The 21,089-nt window shown below is 49.1% G+C and overlaps 1 protein-coding gene and 1 long non-coding RNA gene across 5 annotated transcripts; one reads left to right on the top strand and one right to left on the bottom strand.

Annotated features, from left to right (window-relative positions):
- Positions 1-2,994: 2,994 nt before the first annotated feature.
- Positions 2,995-21,032, bottom strand: LOC117396690 (TNF receptor-associated factor 2). 4 transcript variants are annotated; one of them, XM_059005664.1, is made up of 11 exons: positions 20,906-21,032; positions 15,715-15,909; positions 15,042-15,120; positions 14,375-14,473; positions 9,717-9,878; positions 8,955-9,029; positions 8,568-8,642; positions 4,763-5,215; positions 4,349-4,526; positions 3,706-3,854; positions 2,995-3,227 (listed from the first exon to the last, which is right to left on the bottom strand). In XM_059005664.1, the coding sequence occupies exons 2-11, from the start codon at positions 15,882-15,884 to the stop codon at positions 3,009-3,011; spliced, it is 1,659 nt and encodes a 552-aa protein (XP_058861647.1). In that variant the 5' UTR covers positions 15,885-15,909; positions 20,906-21,032; the 3' UTR covers positions 2,995-3,008. The 4 variants fall into 4 exon arrangements, with proteins under 4 accessions (XP_058861647.1, XP_033850721.3, XP_058861648.1 ...); XM_033994830.3 differs by lacking the exon at positions 20,906-21,032 and adding an exon at positions 19,182-19,249; XM_059005665.1 differs by lacking the exon at positions 20,906-21,032 and adding an exon at positions 16,510-16,529.
- LOC131702934 (uncharacterized) lies at positions 8,671-11,536 on the top strand. The gene is made up of 3 exons (XR_009309608.1): positions 8,671-8,864; positions 11,239-11,393; positions 11,482-11,536. It is a non-coding gene; the product is annotated as an uncharacterized LOC131702934 (long non-coding RNA).
- Positions 21,033-21,089: the final 57 nt, after the last annotated feature.

Here is a 21,089-nt window from a genome sequence, read left to right as displayed (position 1 = left end):
TGAATATAATTGAACAGCATTGCTAGCTTTTACTACTGCATCGTGCGTGTGTGCATGCGTGCGTCTGTGTGTGTGTGTGTGCGTGCGTGCGTGTGTGTGTGTATATAATATATATGTGTATATATATGTTGGAGCGTGATAAATGGGAGGTATGTAGGTCCGAGAATCGCAAGTAGTTTATGTAGTTCGAAGAGCCCATTAAGACTACATTTCCCAAGAGGCTGTGGGGCAGTCTGGCTGTCCAAGCCCATGATAAGGGATTCATTGGTATTGTTTTACAGCGCAGGGTGTGCTGCACACTGGGAGTGAGTGAGAGTGTGTTTTAACACCCCCTCGTCTCTCCTTGATTCGAGGTCATTGTTTTATTGAGCCTGGATCAGGCTCAGCTGGCTCTCATTCAGTTCTGTGCACACATGCCTGGAAGCAGCGGGCAGGGCTGAGGAGAGCTCTGTGTGGGGAACCTGAGAGACGGGGCTTGCAATCCAGGGACAGGCTCTTTCTCTTACTGGTAAACGGGGTAGCCGTCCAGCTGGTAGTTCAGGGAATGGAAGAGTTTAGCTGAAGCGTTCCTTGATGAAGTTTGGTTGTTTGTTTGTTTTGTTTGTACAGGAATGAATACACGGGTACCTTCCTGTTTCAACACAGTTTCTCCGTGACGTTCTGTTTTCTTCTACTAGAAGACAGCGGACCGAGCCCGACTGCTGACAAAGGTGAGTCAAAACCACACGCCTTGTCACACTGTGCGTGTGTGTGTGTGTGTATATAGAGAGAGAGAGAGAGAGAGAGGGAGGAAGTGTTGTGCTAGATCTGCACTTACTAACTCTTGAGCATTCCTGTGATGCCTCATGTGTACACCAGGGGGCAGTGATGCCACTCACTCTGCTGTCTCTATCTCATTGGTGCGCACGCACACACACACACAGAGACAGACGCACACACACGAATCAATGAATCAATGTTATTTGATTGAATTGATATTTCAGTACAAGGTCATTTGTTTTAGATGTATGTTTAATTCAGACAGTAAAGAATCAGATAAGTTCAAAACACACTGTGACCCCCATTACATGGAATTACATTTCACAATACAATGCCTTGACCCCCATTATTATTATTATTATTATTAATATTTATTTATTAGCAGACGCCCTTATCCAGGGCGACTTACAATCGTAAGCAAATACATTTCAAGTGTTACAATACAAGTAATACAATAAGAGCAAGAAATACAATAACTTTTGTTCAAGCAAAGTACAAGTGTGACAAACCACAATTCAATAATACAGCAGATAATAGTGATAGTGACATCAGGATATGATTAAATAGTGATAGTGACATCAGGATATGATTAAATACAAAGTACTACAGGTTAAACACTTGGCAGATTACATTATTCTGAAGTACAGGATTAAATGCAGTAAAATAGGGGGCAGATAAGAGCAAAATAAAGCACATTTACATGAAGGGTGATAGTGTCCCAGGATACAAACAGAGGAGTTCTACAGGTGCTGTTTGAAGAGGTGAGTCTTAACAAGGCGCCGGAATGTGGTCAGGGACTGGGCAGTCCTGACATCTGTAGGAAGGTCATTACATGGAATTACATTTCACAATACGATGCCTTGACCCCCGTTACATGGAATTACATTTCACAATACAATGCCTTGACCCCCATTACATGGAATTACATTTCACAATACGATGCCTTGTATTTGCTGCTTTCTCCCGGGAAAGAAAATACAGCAAATAAATGAGTGCAGCTATTAGATGCGATAATATTGACTCGCTTACCCACTCAAGAGTTAATACAAGTCGATGCACTAGTCATTATACAATGATACAGGACTGCGTGTGCTTAAATAAATGCAAAACCTCATTTCCAAAGACAGAAGTAATCTAATAGTACGATTCAGACTTCCAGCTAGTCATGTTCTCCTGCAGTCTGCTCTCTCTGTTCCTCTGCTCAGCCAGAGGGATCATGAGCTGATGAAGAATGCAGTCTCAGCCGTTTCACTTCAAGGTTGTCCTCCACGGACTCCCTTTGCTCCTGCTTCAGTTAAACTTCTGCACAGCTGCTGCATATCCCCCAGGAATCCCAGATTCCCAAAGCGAGAGCCTCCCAGCAGCTCATTCCTATCATTAGAATAGTGATTTCTATGACCCAGGTAATAGAAATCGATGTATATGTGTTATATCCTAGCTTCGTTGTACGTTTCTACAGCAGGCGTTGGAGATGGGGGCGCTCCAGGCTCCGGTGATGATGCGTGCGTGCGTCAGTGTGTGTGTGTGCGTGTGTGTGTGTGTGCGTGCGTGTGTGCGTGTGTGTGCGTGTGATGGATGTGGGCTGCATGGCATCGCAGTGACCTGTGGGGTCTGCTGGTACCGGCCCTGTTTTAAAGGAGCCCCGTCCTGCTGTACAAAGAGAATACAGACGAGCACAGTGACCCATCGGAGCCTCAGTCACACATTAAATACCAGCCTGCTTTCCCTGTGGGGGGCAGCCTGATGCACGACAGCATTGAGACCCCTTTGGAAAGGCTCGGCAGCTCAGCCCATTGACGTGAATGGAAAGCCAAGAGCTGGACTGGAACCTGCGCCCGCCTCGCGATTCAAAAGACTCAAGAGCAAACTCTACTGGGGAGAGGCGAGTGCTGATTTCAGTGTCATCAACTCATCAGCCAATAGGGGGAGCTCCATTACACTGTACCTCCATTTCTGTATAGCACTATTTTATATTTATTATTATTATTATTATTATTATTATTATATATATATTTATATAAGCAATCTTTTTAATTAGCCTTTTAAAACGCTTCACCTTTCTTTCTGTATCTCAAGTCATTTCTGTCACTGGCATGCACATACGTACGCTGTGCTCTTTGTTTTATTTGAGGTTACAAAGCCTTGTTGAGTGCCCCCTGCCCCCTGCACCCCTACCCCCTGCACCCCTGCACCCCTACCCCCTACCCCCTGCACCCCTACCCCCCTGTCCCCAGCTCCCCGCCCCCCGCTCACAGCCCGGTCAGGTCGACGATGGCTTTGATGAAGATGGTGTCGTCTCGCAGGTACGAGCTCTTGCCCTCCAGCTTGGCGAGCGGGCAGAAGAGCGGGCAGCCGCTGGCGATGTTCATCTCGCTGACCGGCCGCTGGAAGGAGGAGGAGGTGACGTCGGGGCGGAAGGCGTCGATGACGTGCTCCCGGTTATTCTGGTCCAGCAGCATCAGAGTGACCTGGAAGGAGAAGGTCCTGCTTTAAAATCGCTGTGAGGTTTGGAGACAGGAGAACACATTCACTGAGGCGCTTATTCCACTGTCCCTGAAAATGTGTTCATCCTAAACCTGTACAAACAACACAGACACAGGGCAGCCCTTCAGTTAACTCCGCTAGTCTGGTGCTGCCTCTATGTATTGTGCTATAAGAGATGTCAAGAGACCGCACAGAGAAATGACATTGTCTCTTCTAATGAGAGACCCCCTGCTGCACAGAGTGGATGAACTTCACAGAGTAAATCACAAAACTCACAGGCAGGAGCGACTATTAAACACAGTGGTTGTAAAAAAGGCTTCTTGAATTGAGATGTCAATTCTCCGCATGGGAAGGCATCCCTGCACACAGGAGAAGATGGACAGGAGTTTTGATAAACCCTTAACAGTGATTGGCTGGTTTCCCAAACAGCAGATTGAAAAGTTCCAGGCGAGTTGAGAGTACCTTCTGGTTGAAGGGCCACTTGAGCAAGGCGTCGCTGTTGCCTTTCATCACGACGAAGAAGAGAGAGAGGTGCGTCCCGCGCCCCGTCCCGTCTCCGTTCAGGTACAGACGCATGCACATCTTGTACCCGTACTTACTGGTGTAGAACCCTGCGGACAGACAGAGAGAGGCGTGAGTGTGCCAGCCCTGCTCTGTGCAGACAGACAGACAGACAGAGAGAGGCGTGAGTGTGCCAGCCCTGCTCTGTGCAGACAGACAGACAGACAGACAGACAGACAGACAGAGAGAGGTGTGAGTGTGCCAGCCCTGCTCTGTGCTGCACAACAGAAACGCTCCATTTACTGCTATTGATTTTAGAATGTCATTTATTCTATGCTGGTTAAATAAAGACACGCAAATGCACACGCACACGCACACGCACACGCACACAGATCAGTCACTCATCACATTGACCAGCTACACTAGCCATGTCAGTACTTTACTGTGCTGCAGTATTAACAGAGTGCTGCCCAGCGAGGAGCGCATGGGTTTCCCCCTTTGATGTAATTACAGGGTTTCACCCTCCACTGTGCAGCCCTGCCCACACACTGAACAGCTCATAGGAAGTCATGCAGAATGAGACGCTTGGTGTTTGATCACTGACCTGGGGAGAACATGGCCGGGGTGCGCCCCTCCCTGGCATCCTGCCGTTTCCGGGTGAAGTCCCCGATCTTCCAGATGAAGATCCCGTCGTACGTGCTGAACTCCTGCTCCTTGAACTTCTGCTCCAGCTCGGCTATGGCGAGGTCCTTCATCGCCAGAGAGCGCTCCATCTGCCGGACCTGCGGAGCGAGCAGCAGCACAGTGTGGAATAGACTGAGAGAGGCCAGCAGAGGATCACAGCGCAAACCCCACAGTCAGCGCACCTCTACACTGCCAGTGGAGCAACTGATGCTGTCGGCTGGATTTCGCACTTATTAAAGCGTGTTGAGAATATCCCAGCTTCAGGGACGCGCGGAATGAAAGGGAAACGGAATGTAGGAGTCAAAGGGAAACACAGAGTGACCCGGACCCTGACCTTGTGTGTGAGGGAGTCCATGCTCTCCTGGTCCAGGCGATGCTGCTGGCTGTAGGCCTCCAGCGTCAGTGAGCTCTTCTCCACCTCGCGGTTCAGAACGCACACGATGTTCTCGAAGGTGGAGAGTTTCCGCGCCAGCGCCTCGCACAGCTTGGGGAGGGCCTGGGCCTTGCCGCTGTACCCGTTGAGCTGTCTGTCAGCGAGGGAGAGGAGAGTGGCCGCGGCGCCTCCCTCCTCTTCCTCCTCCTCCGCGGAGCAGTACAGCCCCAGGCTGCCCAGCCGCTGCTCCAGCTCTCGGATTGAGCTGCCCAGCTCCTGCGCCTTGCTGTGGGGCACCTGCAGGCTGCGTGGCTGCCCCTCCCTCTCTCGCAGGCTCTGCACTGCAGCCAGCAGCATGCGCAGGTGCTCCGCCATGCTGCCCTGCTCGTGATGCAGCATCTTCTCATTCTCCACCTGGAAGACAAAGAACAGAGTAGAACCAGAACACACCTCAGCACTACAGCACACCAGATCAGCACATCAGCACTGAGCACAGCACACCGGATCAGCACATCAGCACTGAGCACAGCACACCGGATCAGCACATCAGCACTGAGCACAGCACACCGGATCAGCACATCAGCACTGAGCACAGCACACCGGATCAGCACATCAGCACTGAGCACAGCACACCGGATCAGCACATCAGTACTGAGCACAGCACACCGGATCAGCACATCAGCACTGAGCACAGCACACCGGATCAGCACATCAGTACTACAGCACACCGTATCAGCACATCAGTACTGAGCACAGCACACCGGATCAGCACATAAGCACTGAGCACAGCACACCGGATCAGCATATCAGCACTGAGCACAGCACATCGGATCAGCACATCAGTACTACAGCACACCGGATCAGCACATCAGTACTGAGCACAGCACACCGGATCAGCACATCAGCACTGAGCACAGCACACCGGATCAGCACATCAGCACTGAGCACAGCACACCGGATCAGCACATCAGTACTACAGCACACCGGATCATCACATCAGTACTGAGCACAGCACACCGGATCAGCACATCAGTACTGAGCACAGCACACCGGATCATCACATCAGCACTGAGCACAGGACACCGGATCAGCACATCAGCACTGAGCACAGCACACCGGATCAGCACATCAGTACTACAGCACACCGTATCAGCACATCAGTACTGAGCACAGCACACCGGATCAGCACATCAGCACTGAGCACAGCACACCGGATCAGCACATCAGCACTGAGCACAGCACACCGGATCAGCACATCAGCACTGAGCACAGCACACCGGATCAGCACATCAGCACTGAGCACAGCACACCGGATCAGCACATCAGTACTGAGCACAGCACACCGGATCAGCACATCAGCACAGCACACTGGATCAGCACATCAGCACTGAGCACAGCACACCGGATCAGCACATCAGCACTGAGCACAGCACACCGGATCAGCACATCAGCACTACAGCACACCGGATCAGCACATCAGTACTGAGCACAGCACACCGGATCATCACATCAGCACTGAGCACAGCACACCGGATCATCACATCAGCACTGAGCACAGCACACCGGATCAGCACATCAGCACTGAGCACAGCACACCGGATCAGCACATCAGCACTGAGCACACCACACCGGATCATCACATCAGCACTGAGCACAGCACACCGGATCAGCATATCAGCACTGAGCACAGCACACCGGATCAGCACATCAGCACTGAGCACAGCACACCGGATCAGCACATCAGCACTGAGGACAGCACACCGGATCAGCACATCAGTACTACAGCACACCGGATCAGCACATCAGCACTGAGCACAGCACACCGGATCAGCACTGAGCACAGCACACTGGATCATCACATCAGCACTGAGCACAGCACACCGGATCAGCACATCAGCACTGAGCACAGCACACCGGATCAGCACATCAGCACTGAGCACAGCACACCGGATCAGCACTGAGCACAGCACACTGGATCATCACATCAGCACTGAGCACAGCACACCGGATCAGCACATCAGCACTGAGCACAGCACACCGGATCAACACATCAGCACTGAGCACAGCACACCGGATCAGCACATCAGCACTGAGCACAGCACACCGGATCATCACATCAACACTGAGCACAGCACTCCGGATCAGCACATCAGCACTACAGCACACCGGATCAGCACATCAGCACTGAGCACAGCACACCGGATCAGCACATCAGCACTGAGCACAGCACACCGGATCAGCATATCAGCACTGAGCACAGCACACCGGATCAGCATATCAGCACTGAGCACAGCACACCGGATCAGCACATCAGTACTACAGCACACCGGATCAGCACATCAGCACTGAGCACAGCACACCGGATCAGCACATCAGCACTGAGCACAGCACACCGGATCATCACATCAGCACTGAGCACAGCACACCGGATCATCACATCAGCACTGAGGACAGCACACCGGATCAGCACATCAGCACTGAGCACAGCACACCGGATCAGCACATCAGCACTACAGCACACCGGATCAGCACATCAGCACTGAGCACAGCACACCGGATCATCACATCAGCACTGAGCACAGCACACCGGATCAGCACATCAGCACACCGGATCAGCACATCAGCACTGAGCACAGCACACCGGATCAGCACATCAGCACTGAGCACAGCACACCGGATCAGCACATCAGCACTGAGCACTGCACACCGGATCAGCACATCAGCACTGAGCACTGCACACCGGATCATCACATCAGCACTGAGCACAGCACACCGGATCATCACATCAGCACACCGGATCAGCACATCAGCACTGAGCACAGCACACCGGATCAGCACATCAGCACTGAGCACAGCACACCGGATCAGCACATCAGCACTGAGCACTGCACACCGGATCATCACATCAGCACTGAGCACAGCACACCGGATCATCACATCAGCACACCGGATCAGCACATCAGCACTGAGCACAGCACACCGGATCAGCACTGAGCACAGCACACCGGATCAGCACATCAGCACTGAGCACAGCACACCGGATCAGCACATCAGCACTGAGCACAGCACTCCGGATCAGCACATCAGCACTGAGCCTGGCTCCTCTGTGCTGGAGAGCCTCAGTGTGGGGGAGGAAGGGTCTGCTTCCCAGCCAGGTACAAGGCAGGCACCGGGTACGAGAGAGAGATTTGTTTTGTCATCAGTGATTAAGAAAGCCTGGCGAGGCTAATCAAACCTTCATTTCAGCTGACAAGAGGAAAGTGAAGTGAAGCTGACCTGCGTGCTCTGGCATGTGTCTGTTACCTGACAAGACTTCACAGTTTGATGTTCACAACTAAACTCATGTTAACGGGTAGCGGTGAGTGCTTGTCATTTTATTTCCACACCGTGGTTTTATAGAAATGCATTCTTTATTAAGACGTGGGCGCCTTTAAAACTGAACAAATAAACAAGGTCTGTGCGATTTCAACAGGGTGGCAACAGGCAGCATTAGCAATGATCCGTGTGAAACGGTGAGCACTCTGCTGAGACATGCATGCAGTGCAATTGAGGTCTGGCTAGCTGTGATAAAATGTGTGCGTCATGTCCTTAGCAATGTTACACCTCCACGCACATGGGAGATCACAGCTGAATCTCTCTCAGAGGCTGATTACAGGTGAAGTGTTTATCAAGAGGTGCAGCTCTGGACAAAAGGGTTGCATCCCCTAGATTGAGATTGAGTTCACTGTTAGGACCTGCAGCCCAGGCGTTTGGTTTTTGTACTTACAATGACATTGCATCCCACGGCACTGAATCTGCACGAGCTTTTATATTTGCTGCAGGATCTTGCATGATCTGCAAACTGGAGGAGAAAAACCAAAGAAAGAAAATGAGTTTACTGCAGGGCATGAAAACAAGCAATGCTGACTTCACACTCAGAGCTGCAATTACAGGAAAGGACAAGGCATTTCATCAGCGCTAAATATGCACCTTAACCCACAGGACTGTTTGCAAAGCAGGTCAACTTAACAGGGACTTTCCAACCAGCTGCTGAGACGCAACGAAGACATCAATTGAAAACATGGTAAGCTCTGAACTCTGGGCTCTGGGCTCTCTGGGCTCTGTGGGCTCTGCGCTCTCTTTCTACAGGATCACAAACCTCCTGAAATGTTACCTTTTCTCGTAGGATTTTCTTCTTTCCACATCCTTCGCATTGCAGTGGAAATTTCTGACAGATTTCATCATGAGCCTGCAGGTAACAGAAAAAACACAAAAAACATGCAAGTTAAAATCTCTCTCGCTCTCTTTTTATAAAAAAATAAAACCTGTAAGAAAAAATAATCACTGGCATTTTTTTAGCCAAACCCTACTGCTGCTTAAAAACAACTTCCTCTCCGCCCGAGTAAACTATAAAAATCCCCGGGGTCCTCACTATAAAACATGTGCATTCCAGCTTCTCAGAAACGTCTATCTGCTACGGTAAAAACCGATGACGATGCATTAAACTACGAAACCCTGAACTCAGAGAACAGCTCACTTCAAAACCAACGACCAAGAGATTCAGTCGTTTACTGGAACTACAGACACCAACAATTGGGTCTCAGAATCCCAGTCTAAGAGATTAGACATGCTTCAGAGCTCCATGGAGGGTTAATGGTGACCCCCCTGATCTAAGACATTAGACATGCTTCAGAGCTCCATGGGGGCCACAGGGAGGTTTTAAAAGGTCAGTAGGATGTGACGCGTGAAACGGTTTCCAATGTGAATGTCATTCAGGGGGAGAACACACAGTGATGTTCCAGACCCACAGCCCACATGCTCTTTGAAATCAGTCAGCACAGAGTTTCACAGAGGATCAACAGTCTCAGTTGGAGCTGCCCGTCTCTATGTTTGACGGGCTGTGTCACTGCACTGATCGCTATGGGTCTCGACTCACCTTGATGTGCTTGAAGCTGAAGCTCAGTTTGCAGTACCTGCAGTTGAGGTTCCTCTCTGGGCACTCTCGCTCGCTGTGCTGCTCCTTCTCACTGAGCTGGATCATCTCCTGGCAGGCCTGGCACTGAACCAGCGAGCGCTCGCACTTCCCCTCATGGCTGGTCTGGAGGAGAGAACACCAGGGGGCGGTGTTAAACAGAGGGTTCGAACCTCAGGGCAGTGATATCAAGCGGCGCAGAATAGCAGGGTTCAAATGAGCCGGCACTGCAGAGTGCATGCATTCTATTTACAATGCTCCCCTGTGCTTTACCACACCTCTCTGTGCTTTACAATGCTTCCCTATGCTTTACCAGACCTATCTGTGCTTTACAATGCTTCCCTATGCTTTACAATGCTTCCCTATGCTTTACCACACCTCTCTGTGCTTTACAATGCTTCCCTATGCTTTACCAGACCTATCTGTGCTTTACAATGCTTCCCTATGCTTTACCACACCTCTCTGTGCTTTACAATGCTTCCCTATGCTTTAACAGACCTCTCTGTGCTTTACAATGCTTCCCTATGCTTTACCAGACCTATCTGTGCTTTACAATGCTTCCCTATGCTTTACCACACCTCTCTGTGCTTTACAATGCTTCCCTATGCTTTACCATGCTGTCACTGTGTTTTGCTGTGCTGGATTGAACACAGCTTGCAGTGACGGGGTCACTAGGCTGCGAGATTCATATCTCAGAATAGAACAGGCAAACACTGTATGTAAACCAGGCCTGGCCCGGTTCACACCCACGCTGGGTTTCAATGTGTTTTAACTGAATTAACTGTGCAATGAGGATGTTAGTCACAGAGAGGCAGCGCCCCACCTGGGCTGAGCCTTCACTTACTCATATAGAGAGTGTTCAGGGTGCAGGAGCACCCAGAGGGAAGCCGTTTGCAAACCTCCACAGGAGGACGATCGGCTCAACGTATCCAAGCTGTTTTTCTAATTTGCCCTACAGGCTAAATGTGTTTGGTGTGTGTGCTCTGCAAGACCGTGAGCTGAGAGTGAAGAGCGGACTCTGACCTCATATTCACAGTTATTGTAATCTAGTCATTGTATCTGCATGTCTGTTCAGATTCCAACAGCCCGCAGACTAACGACAAAGACTCGTCAAACAGGTGTGGCTGGGCTCTTTCATCACAATGGAGCAGCTGCAGACACCTACAGGGCAAAGGGGGCCCCATAACCACAGCTAGTGCTCCTGAAGACGATGCTCATGAACAGCAGAGCCCAAGCCAGCAGCACACTCGCAGGGGAAATGCACCAGAGTCCCGACACAGAGACTCGGTGCTTCAGCTGAGACGCCGCTTCACACAGGCTATAGAATGAAGCTGTATTAAACATGACTGTGAATAAGGGTTACAATCTGCCAGCCTCTCCTTGGTAAAGCATGTGGGAGGCAGGGGGGGCATCCACATGAGCTCTGTGCTGCTCATCTCAATAAATACACAGATAGAATTACACGTCTATCTATCTGTTTGTGTAGGAATCCCATCAGCACAGACATGCAGAGATTTGAAGGAGATGTGCAGACCCAGGTCCCCTCCCACTGGTACAAGGATGCCCACCCGCCCGCACCCTCCTCCCCTCCTCTCCATTCGAGGCAGTGCTGGGAGCAGAGAAGGACCTGACCGCAGCACGGTGAGTAACGCTCTGCTCAGCTCTGCATCTCTCTTTGTTTTTTCCTAACCCTAACCCCTCCTCCTCCTCTCCTCTCCATTCGAGGCAGTGCTGGGAGCAGACAAGGACCTGACCGCAGCACGGTGAGTAACGCTCTGCTCAGCTCTGCATCTCTCTCTGTTTTTTCCTAACCCTAACCCCTCCTCCTCCTCTCCTCTCCATTCGAGGCAGTGCTGGGAGCAGACAAGGACCTGACCGCAGCACGGTGAGTAACGCTCTGCTCAGCTCTGCATCTCTCTTTGTTTTTTCCTAACCCTAACCCTCCTCCTCCTCTCCTCTCCATTCGAGGCAGTGCTGGGAGCAGACAAGGACCTGACCGCAGCACGGTGAGTAACGCTCTGCTCAGCTCTGCATCTCTCTTTGTTTTTTCCTAACCCTAACCCTCCTCCTCCTCTCCTCTCCATTCGAGGCAGTGCTGGGAGCAGAGAAGGACCTGACCGCAGCACGGTGAGTAACGCTCTGCTCAGCTCTGCATCTCTCTTTGTTTTTTCCTTTCGATGACTAAAAGATGAAACTTTTAAGAACTATTCAAATGAGCGCTGATCGCAGCTCTCTCTGTGGTAGAGGAATAGGGATGAAAAGTGACAGCAGCACAGTGAAGCACGGCCAGGGCATGGTAAAGCAGGTTGCAAAGCAGGCAGCGTTACGGCCGTGAACGAGCGTTGAATGGGCTCTTAAAAGATCCGCGGGCGTCTCCTCCTCGCTGTCGGAGCAGTTTGCAGAGATTAATAACAGCAGTTCCAGTGGCACGCTCTCCCTGCACTCAGCAAACTGGAACCAGCTGGTGAGCCCAAGTGTGCGCCAACAAAGCCGACTGTAGGAATGATGAAAAGCAGCATTCACGTTCCTGGAAGAGGAGCGGACTGTTCCTTCTGCTTTTAAGAGCAGATTGTAGGTAGTTCAGGTCAGTCTGCTGAGACAGTGAGGAGGAGAGAGGCTGGCGGGACTGTAAGGACTGTGAAGGACCGAGCAGGACTGTGAAGGACCGAGCAGGACTGTGAAGGACCGAGCAGGACTGTGAAGGACCGAGCTTCGAGGTCAAGCTGAAGAACAACACACAGAGGGACCAGAAAAAAAATAAAAAAAAACATCTAGCTTTGAAATCCCTATCGCTCAACAATGGAGGTAATAAACAGAGGAAATGAAATCATCGAGATAAAGAGGCTGTTACCGGCACACACTTACTGGAAATCTTTCAGATAGTCTTTACAAGCAGCCAGCTGCCTGGAAAAGCCTTTTAAAATAGCTGACAGATCAATACAAAGACCGCTGTGTGGACTGAAAGGGCATGAGCGTCCTGTGTGACTGTTCAGATGAGTCAGGCAGGGGACTGCATGCTGTGTAAAGGGTAAAGGCCTGGCTACAGCAGCAGCCCATTGTCTTTAATTCATGAAGTACCACATTCATGCTTATCAAACATCATAACAAGATAGTTCAAGAGAAAACTGAAAAACAGCCAGCTGCCTGCTAAAGACAAGTACAAAAGGAGCCTGTCTTCAAATGAGGACACTGAAAGGGTTAAACAGACAGCCCAGAATTATAATAAGTACAAACACACACACACACATATATATATATAAACACACACAGATATATCTGTGTAACAGAGGCACACACATGTGAAAGCGCATGTGAAAGTCTGCATGTTTTTATCTTTAGAACAGCATGTGGGTGGGGTGTGGGGACAGCCTTCATCGGAAAGCTCGGTACTTTCCACACCACAGCCAATCAGATTATCACACACGACAAAAGGAAGCCAGGGACTTTCCACACTGAGATTCATTGCAGGAGAGGCCTGCTCTCGCTCTTGTGCAGTTTAACAAGGTGTTCATCTCAATCCTGAAGTGAAGCTCACACGCTCTTCATCTCTTCTGAGGAGCTCACAAAGCTGTTATTATTCACAAGCGCTTTGTGGCTGACGGCCAATAACAGTATTTCTCAATGTAACCCTTTCTATGCACATCGCTGAGCTCAACTCAACACAGAAGAATTCTCCAAACAGTGCCCTAGATCCCTTCCTAAACAGCAAGGACCTGCACCGCACGCAGCAAGGACCCGCACAGCAAGGACCCGCACCGCAAGGACCCGCACAGCAAGGACCGGCGCCGTGCACAGCAAGGACCCGCACCGCAAGGACCCGCACAGCAAGGACCCGCACAGCAAGGACCCGCACAGCAAGGACCCGCACCGTGCACAGCAAGGACCCGCACAGCAAGGACCCGCACCGCAAGGACCCGCACAGCAAGGACCCGCACAGCAAGGACCCGCACAGCAAGGACCCGCACCGTGCACAGCAAGGACCCGCACAGCAAGGACCCGCACCGCAAGGACCCGCACAGCAAGGACCCGCACCGCAAGGACCCGCACCGCAAGGACCCGCACCGCAAGGACCCGCACCGCAAGGACCCGCACAGCAAGGACCCGCACAGCAAGGACCCGCACTGCAAGGACCCACACCGCAAGGACCGGCACCGCACGCATCAAGGACCCGCACAGCAAGGACCCGCACAGCAAGGACCCGCACAGCAAGGACCCGCACCGCAAGGACCGGCACCGCGCACAGCAGCTCGGGTTAGCCCTGCAGTCCCCACAGCTCTTCTGCATCCTGGAGTTTAGTTTCACAACTGCCACATCACTCTTACAGGGAAATGCTTTAGAGAAATCAGTCAAAAAACCCATTCTTAGCAAAGAGGAAGAATGTGAACAAGATATAAATCATTTCAATTTGCAAGTAAAATGCCAGTGACTCACCAGTAGATGAGCTGCTCTCCACCCGGTTGCATTATTCAGAGCTATAAATTAAATCTTCAGGGTGGGAGTGTAGGATGTTCTCATGCATCCTCTATTTAAGAAGGTTGTGGTTTCAATTTCACAGACTGCCACACACACAGTACACACTCACACACACACACACACACACACTCACACAGTTCAGTACATACCTCATACTCTTTAATGGATCCTTTCCATGAACAGCCCTCGTTGTTGCAAACTGCAGGTAAATTTTCAATCTCCCTGCGAGCGGCATTATCTGGAAAAGCCTGTTTTAAAATAAAAAGAAAGCCTTTCTTTAATGGTGGGGGCGTAGCGTGTGCCCCCCCCCTCACAGAGCCCTTCATTATGTACTGCGTCCCTCCCTCTCACAAGAGAAGCTTCTGTTAATGATGACAATATCAAGACTAGCATCATTTCCTTTAAATGTTAACTATGTAGGGTTCGGGTCCCTAGTGTGTGTGTGTGGTGTGGGGGGGGTGGGGGGTTATAACCTCCAACTGTTGCAAGTAGCAGCGGCATGTTTCATTGAGCTCGCCCGTTTACAGATTAGACTAACACTAGGGCCCATCGCGAGCCAGCTCACAGTCCTATTTATAAAAGCATAACTCATAGAACAAAGGAGCCTCTCAGGAAAGCAGATTAAAAATGATGTGGTTTACGTACCAGCATGAGGATGGGACTTATTAACCAGAGAGATGCTTTTGGAATGAAGATGAGATTAAGAGGTGATGACAGAGATCCAAACAATCTCAGGACTTTTTTTTTTTTTTTGCTGTGTAAAACTTCCTGTGTGACAGAATTCTCCAGCAGTGAGAGAAGCAGGGAAGCACTTACAGAATTTGTGTCTAAAATAGACGCTGGCTCTTCGAAGATCCCTTCCTGTTGGCAGGCTGCGCACCTCTGGGGGCCGGAGCTAAAGGCAGTGCAGAAAGACTGCTTTATTATCACAGTTCAACTCAGGTCCGCTCTCATTTCGGAAGCATGCAGCAGGAGCGTCTTTCCAGATCAGCCATGAGAGGAGCTTCAGCAGACTGTGAGGCTGGACCGGAAACACAATGAACACTCCCTGCAATTCAAATCTACAGCCACAGGAGGAGGCAGGATGCACACGCAGGCTGGAGTCATTAACCTGGAGACTTGGGCAGGTCAGCTGGGAACCCACGGCCTGCGAGTCACAGCGGGTAATCATTTACTGAGATAAGGAATCGGGCTGTCAGTCAGAGCCGCTGTGCTCTCTCTCTCGTGCATCATTCAGAAACCGTAGCGCTTGGTGCACATGTACTAATCAGGCACCATTTCCCTTAATGACAGTTTCAATTCCCCCCTCTCTCTTAAAAGAACAGCTCTTTACTATTCAACTAGGCGACTGTATGACTGTGCCAAGAAGCTATTAACATGGTCACACCAATGGGACTGATCCAGTCCAGGTTTGACAGTGAGCTCGTGGATTTGTGGGACTCTCGTGACCTCATGCAGAGCAGATGCACAGAGTGAAACAGCCCCTTACCTTGTGATGTTGTTATAGCAGAACCAGCAGAAGCGATGGCCACACTGAGCCTGAACAGGTTTTCTTAAAATACGACAGCATTCCCGGCACAGATACTTTGGTTCCAAGCTCGTCCCAAGAATTGTTAGAATGAAACCCGGTAAACTGGATTCTAGGGAGTTTTTTGCCATCGTATTCCATCAACTTGTGGTCTTCCTGTAGAAAGAGACGAGAAAGCAAATGGATTAGGAGCTGCCCTGTGCATGATTGACAGCAGTGCTTCACTGTGCTGGCGTTTCTGATTCCAGTCACGAAGGTTAAAGCCCTCTGGATACTCACAGTAACGGGGTTCGCTCTTGGAAAACAAACACACGGCTTTTGTTCCTTGTAGTATTTTTGTAAAACACCTCCAGTAACCACCCGCTCGTTTCAAGTTTGTGAATTATTTTAAATAATCGTGCAGTTACAGCACGTGGCCACCTCGTAGTGCTAAGGAGTGACCCTTAAGAATTAGCGGTAAAAAAACAAAACTTGAACTCCACTTTTTATAACATTTTATAAACAGACCAGTAACTATTCTGGCAACGCCCTCGTCCGCTCATCAGACAAAACATTTTTGATTTATGAAAGCTGTTCTCAGCAGATGTAGGATCATTCTGTCTCAACACATCCTCTTCACAGCCCCCAGTTTCCCCTGGTAAAAGCACAGAGAAGCGCGCTGCAGCACAGGGAGGTATGGGAAGCATGTTAAACCCTGGGAAATGCACAGTATAATCACAGGGGAAAGCAAGCTGCAGAACCACTGTGCACATTTACCATGGGAAACCTGTCCAGGGATCAAGGCGGACACATCCGGCACACACTCTCAAGGGTTGGTACTTTGAAGCCACGGGTGACTTGTCTCCTATACCACGTAGAGGTGACCAACAGACATAGGAGTCCACACACACGAGTCCACGCACGCACACACGAGTCCACGCACGCACACGCACACAGGAGTCCACGCACGCACACACGAGTACACACACGAGTCCACGCACGCACACACACGCGAGTACACACACGAGTCCACGCACACACACACGAGTACACACACGAGTCCACGCACACACACACGCACACACACACACACACAGGAGTCCACGCACGCACACACGAGTCCACGCACACACACACGCGCACACACACACACACACACACGAGTACACACACGAGTCCACGCACACACACACGCACACACACACACACACACACACAGGAGTCCACACACGAGTCCACACACACACACACACACACACACGAGTCCACGCACGCACACACGAGTACACACACGAGTCCACGCACACACACACGAGTACACACACGAGTCCACGCGCACACACACGCACACACACACACAGGAGTCCACGCACGCACACACGAGTCCACGCACACACACACAGGAGTCCACGCACACACACACACACACACACACACAGGAGTCCACGCACACACACACACACACACACACACACACAGGAGTCCACGCACGCACACCCCTCTGGTAACGCAGCTGAGACGTGAGCTCCTGGATATATCAAAGCTTCATCTCCCGGCTGCAGAGGGGTTTGGTTTAAGGATGGGAAAGAATGCAGGCATGATAGACTGATAGACGCTGATGGACTCTGATAGACCCTGATGGACTCTGATAGACCCTGATGGACACTGATGAACCCTGATAGACCCTGATGGACTCTGATAGACCCTGATGGACACTGATGGACTCTGATAGACCCTGATGGACACTGATGGACTCTGATAGACCCTGATGGACACTGACAGACACTGATGAACCCTGATGGACTCCGATGGACCCTGATGGACCGATGGACACTGATAGACCCTAATGGACTCCGACGGACTCTGATGTGAAGTGCCTGGCTGGGGGGTTGGTTGGTGCTACGCATTTTACCAACAGTTTCATCATGAACAGTAAAGAGGCCCCTCTGCAGATCAGGCTCCATGTCTTTTTTCAGCAGTGCAGACGGCTGTGGTTTATCCCGCTTGAAGTTTTTTTTTTTTCCTAAGCCACATGAATGGATCCGATTCCCTGTACTGTGCATCCAGACGGCTGTGTCTACGAGTCTGTGCACGCTGGCTCCCTCTCAAAGCGCTGTATAACAACACTCTGGAAATCAACCGGATTTCTTGAAAGGAGGCCGAGCCTGTCTGAACTTGCGCTGTCAAGTGGAAAGGTAGCAGCTGGTTAACCAGGGAGGCTGAGAGAGATGAAGAGCATCCAGCATTCAAATCCACATCCAGCAGGACAGAAATCAGGAGCGGTTTGTACCACTGCCAGCCTCACGCCAACATGAGTCATGTACTGTACACTTCACACTTCACACTGTGTGCGGGCTACAAACCAAACGAAAACTGGAAAAACTCATGACTCTAGTCAAAGCCCTGTTTGTAATATTATATGGTAATCAATTCCATCATCTCTTCCACGCCGCGCTGTGTGTTGAGTCTAAACACTGACGCCACTAAACCGAACTAACAGGAACAAAGGAAGGGCCAGAGTCAAAGCGTGGTGACTCTGTACCACAAATAAACGAGGGAGACCAACCTACACCGAAAACACTAGTAGTCAAAAGGTACGAGGAACTGAAGCTTCCTTATCGGGAAGAAAAACGCTCTCGGGTTTCCCCAGACAACAGAAACGAAAGGGAAATATTCCTGAAACCCCATTGTGCTCTCCGGAGGTCAGCCACTCTGTTACTGCTCAGTAATGAATAGCAACTGAAGCGAGGCTGAGAAGATGGCGTGTTTAACCAAGCCTGTTCTAAACAGATCCATTTTCTAATGCACGAGCAGCCCTGAACTGTGTTTAAATATATACCCAAAAAAGGAAAACAGTTCGCCCAGGCAGGATCAGTGGCTGCCCATACCGTCATTCTCCTGTTTAAAATTGCAAAAGCTTCGTCTTCCTGGTTTAGAATAACTGCCAAAGCAAAAGCACTTCCCTTAAAAAACAGACAGACAGTACCACGAGCCAGCAAAGCTAAGCACCCGTCATTCAGCAAATGCGTGTTATAATAATATCTGAACACAGTGCAGTGCGGCGGCGAGGCTCCCCGCTCCCAGGTTATAGCTGTGCACTGTTTCAGTACTGATCACTTCATGGTATAAACGCGCTCTTAGATGTAGTAACATGCACAGTGCCAAGCCCCCCAACAACGACCCGCAACAACCCGACTGGCGCAGCTTGTTCGGAAGAGCCGCAGAAATCTACAATCCCCTGCGCGCAAGAGAGAGAGACTTGCTGTTCAGTGCTTGCAGGAGCCTCGCGAGAGCACGGGCTCCCCAGATCATTGCGAAATACGCTGTCAAATGAAGTTTGTTTTTTGCTCAAACAGCACAGATGTGTAGCCGATGGGATCTATCTACAGCAGCAGTTCAGATAACAACACAGCGTGAAACCGAGCAGGATCCAGAAAGTCGGTACTCACCAGATAATGCCTCTCGGATGAACTGACAGCTGCTTAAAAATGTGGTTCTTTTCTACGCGAAGGCGGGGCCGACTCGAAATAGGAGTAGTTAGAAACTTCGATTTAAACACCCACAAGCTGCACCCTTTTTGTTTGTTTAATATATAATGTTCTAAAGTTGTGGATTTGGAAAGAAAGAGATTGAATTATATTTATATTTATAATTATATTCTGATTTTCGGTGTTCTCGAGTTTTCTCTCCTTTAAGAATTCAGTTGATCTCTGTGAATCCATTCGTGTATCTCAATCACAGCTGAGAAACGCGTTCATAGTAAACTGTGTGTAATTCACTTTTCTGTGAAACAACTAAATTGGCTTTTAAATCAGTCAAGCCGTCCTTTTTTTCATTTCCAAGCAAGACGTCCAAACGAGACTTGAACATTAATAAGCGACTCGTCTTTATTAAATCTATAATGACAAATCCAGTATTTTATGTTGGGCACACTATTACATCGTTATGCGTAGCTGTATTTACAGAAAGATGAGTCTCTTCTGATTTTAAATTTAAAAAAGCAAGTCTTGCGATTTAAAAGCCTGTTATTGAAATCAGTGTTACTATGAACGCGTTTCTCAGCTGTGATTGAGATACACGAATCGATTAACAGAGATCAACTGAATTCTTAAAGGAGAGAAGTCGGAGGAAAACACCGAAATTCAGAAGCGCTAATTAGATTATTTTTTAAAAACATTTTTAAATAACTAAATAAAACCAGTTATCAGATTGCAATACAGTATTCGTCGTTTTAATAATAGTTTACTGAAGAATCCTCAATATAATATAAACATATTAATTGTATATTTTTTATGTTACGCAGTGTTAAAATTACGAGAAAAAAAGGTGTTTCATTAGACAAGTTCGAAATAAATACAAATTCGTTATTTTTGTAAGACGCTTTATTTTGAACTAACGTGACGCAGGGGCGCTGTCTATTTGAATTCTTAATATTGAAATGAATATTTGAACAACATGACCTGGCATGATAAAATTGAAAAAACAATTAAAACGCTGCTGGTCCTCGACATCATTTTCACAGAAAGACGGGGAGAGACAGCCGCGTTTCAAGAAGAAAATACATCACACCCGGTCAAAGAGACGCGCTTCGGTCAATCAGACCGCCAGACAGCCAGGAAATACACCTGCATGGGCGTGTCTGTACTCTGAATATAACATGTACGTGCTGTAATGAGCTAACACAGACTACACAGACATATGAAAGCATGCCGACACATGAACTAACAACTGATGTGTTACTGTGAACATAACTTACTCTCATTAACAGCTATTCAAATGAATGTAGCTCTATAATATGTATCTCATTTTGAAAAACACAAAAGAATAACATATCTTATGTTTTTATTCATAATCTGAACTCTTTAAAAATGAATCTATTACCTATGTGTTCGTGCTGTTACGTCACACGCGTTCCTTAGCTGAATATATTACTGGACATGTAGCTGCGGGACTACATGATGGATTTGAGCGAAGTAAAGCCAGATAAGAAAGGATTGTGTCTTACCAAAGATGCGCTGTACCCCGAGACTGTAGAAATGAACACGGGAATACTGCGCTTCATTGGGTCGTGTGTGAGGAAAGCGAAAGGGACAGTCCCTCCAAGATTTACTCAGAATACAAAACTGTAACAGAATCGAGGAGTGCTACAGCAATATCAAAAGCGATACTTTACCGGTCAGTAAGGCTCTCAGAAGCACTCAGCCAGATGCTTTTGATCGGGTTTAAAACGGAACCTCTCTTTCCGCTTTCCAACAAATACCTGAGATAAATGAAACATAAAACAATCCATTAGATGGATTTAATGGAAAAAAAATACACGAAAAAAATCTATATAATGTTTTTTCTTTCTTTTTTTT

This window comes from Acipenser ruthenus, chromosome 31, assembly GCF_902713425.1.
Source record: "Acipenser ruthenus chromosome 31, fAciRut3.2 maternal haplotype, whole genome shotgun sequence".
Lineage (NCBI taxonomy): Eukaryota > Metazoa > Chordata > Actinopteri > Acipenseriformes > Acipenseridae > Acipenser > Acipenser ruthenus.
Note: the sequence above shows the minus strand (reverse complement) of the source record. Positions and strands in the feature narration are given on the sequence as shown.

Bases quoted from the DNA above. Each gene is read 5' to 3' on its own strand.
- LOC117396690 (XM_059005664.1), bottom strand. From the start codon at position 15,884: ATGGCAAAAAACTCCCTAGAATCCAGTTTACCGGGTTTCATTCTAACA. The intron at 14,474-15,041 runs GTAAGTGCTTCC...ATTTTAAAACAG, and splicing joins CTATTTTAGACACAAATTCT to GCTTTTCCAGATAATGCCGC. The intron at 4,527-4,762 runs GTCAGGGTCCGG...CTCGCTCCGCAG, and splicing joins TGGACTCCCTCACACACAAG to GTCCGGCAGATGGAGCGCTC.